Source organism: Miscanthus floridulus, chromosome 3 (assembly GCF_019320115.1).
Source record: "Miscanthus floridulus cultivar M001 chromosome 3, ASM1932011v1, whole genome shotgun sequence".
In the NCBI taxonomy this organism is placed as follows: domain Eukaryota; kingdom Viridiplantae; phylum Streptophyta; class Magnoliopsida; order Poales; family Poaceae; genus Miscanthus; species Miscanthus floridulus.
In genome coordinates this window covers 11,769,223-11,769,837 of record NC_089582.1, presented here as the reverse complement: position 1 = coordinate 11,769,837, position 615 = coordinate 11,769,223, and the positions used below count along the sequence as shown (strand labels likewise).

At 52.5% G+C, this 615-nt stretch overlaps 1 protein-coding gene across 1 annotated transcript; it reads right to left on the bottom strand.

The window, feature by feature from the left end:
- On the bottom strand, nt 1-615 carry LOC136544977 (uncharacterized protein At5g01610-like). The gene has a single exon (XM_066537031.1). The coding sequence runs from the start codon at nt 559-561 to the stop codon at nt 133-135; it is 429 nt and encodes a 142-aa protein (XP_066393128.1). The 5' UTR covers nt 562-615; the 3' UTR covers nt 1-132.

Below are 615 nucleotides of genomic sequence, written 5' to 3'. Positions count from 1 at the left end.
TCAAGAAAACACAGAGAACGTTTGCAGTTGCCACCAAAAAAGCACACACTCCAGAGTACAAACTCATCACAAAAAAAAATATAAATTAGGAAGCTGACACCTTTTGTACCCAACCATTTCAGTGACTACTAATTACTCTTCAAGCGCAAAGGCCGCGGCATCGAAGCTGTCAGAGAGGCCGGTGCCGGTCTTGAAGGTGACCTTCTCCGGCGAGGTCTCTGGGATGTACACTTCAACGACGCTAAGCCAGAGCATCAGCTCTTTGGTCTTGACGCCGGTGATCTTCCTCAGCTTGCCTTTCTCGGCGAACGCTGTGACCTCGGCGGCGTACGACACCGTCTGCTTGATCTTCTTGAAGGTGTGTTCCACCTTCTTCCCCTGCACCAGCCACATGAACCCCGTGTCACGGTTGTACCCGAACTCCTGGATGTCCTCCATAGGAAGCAGGCCCTTGGGGAGGTCGAGTTCCTCCAGCAGCTCAACGGACTTCTTCCGGCATGCGGCGTCTCCAGTGACGACCACTGCAGCGGCACGGTGGCTTTCGATGGCCTGGGACGCCATGGTTTACAAACGGAGTTGTGAGTAGCTGCAAGAAAGATAGTATAATTGTGAAAT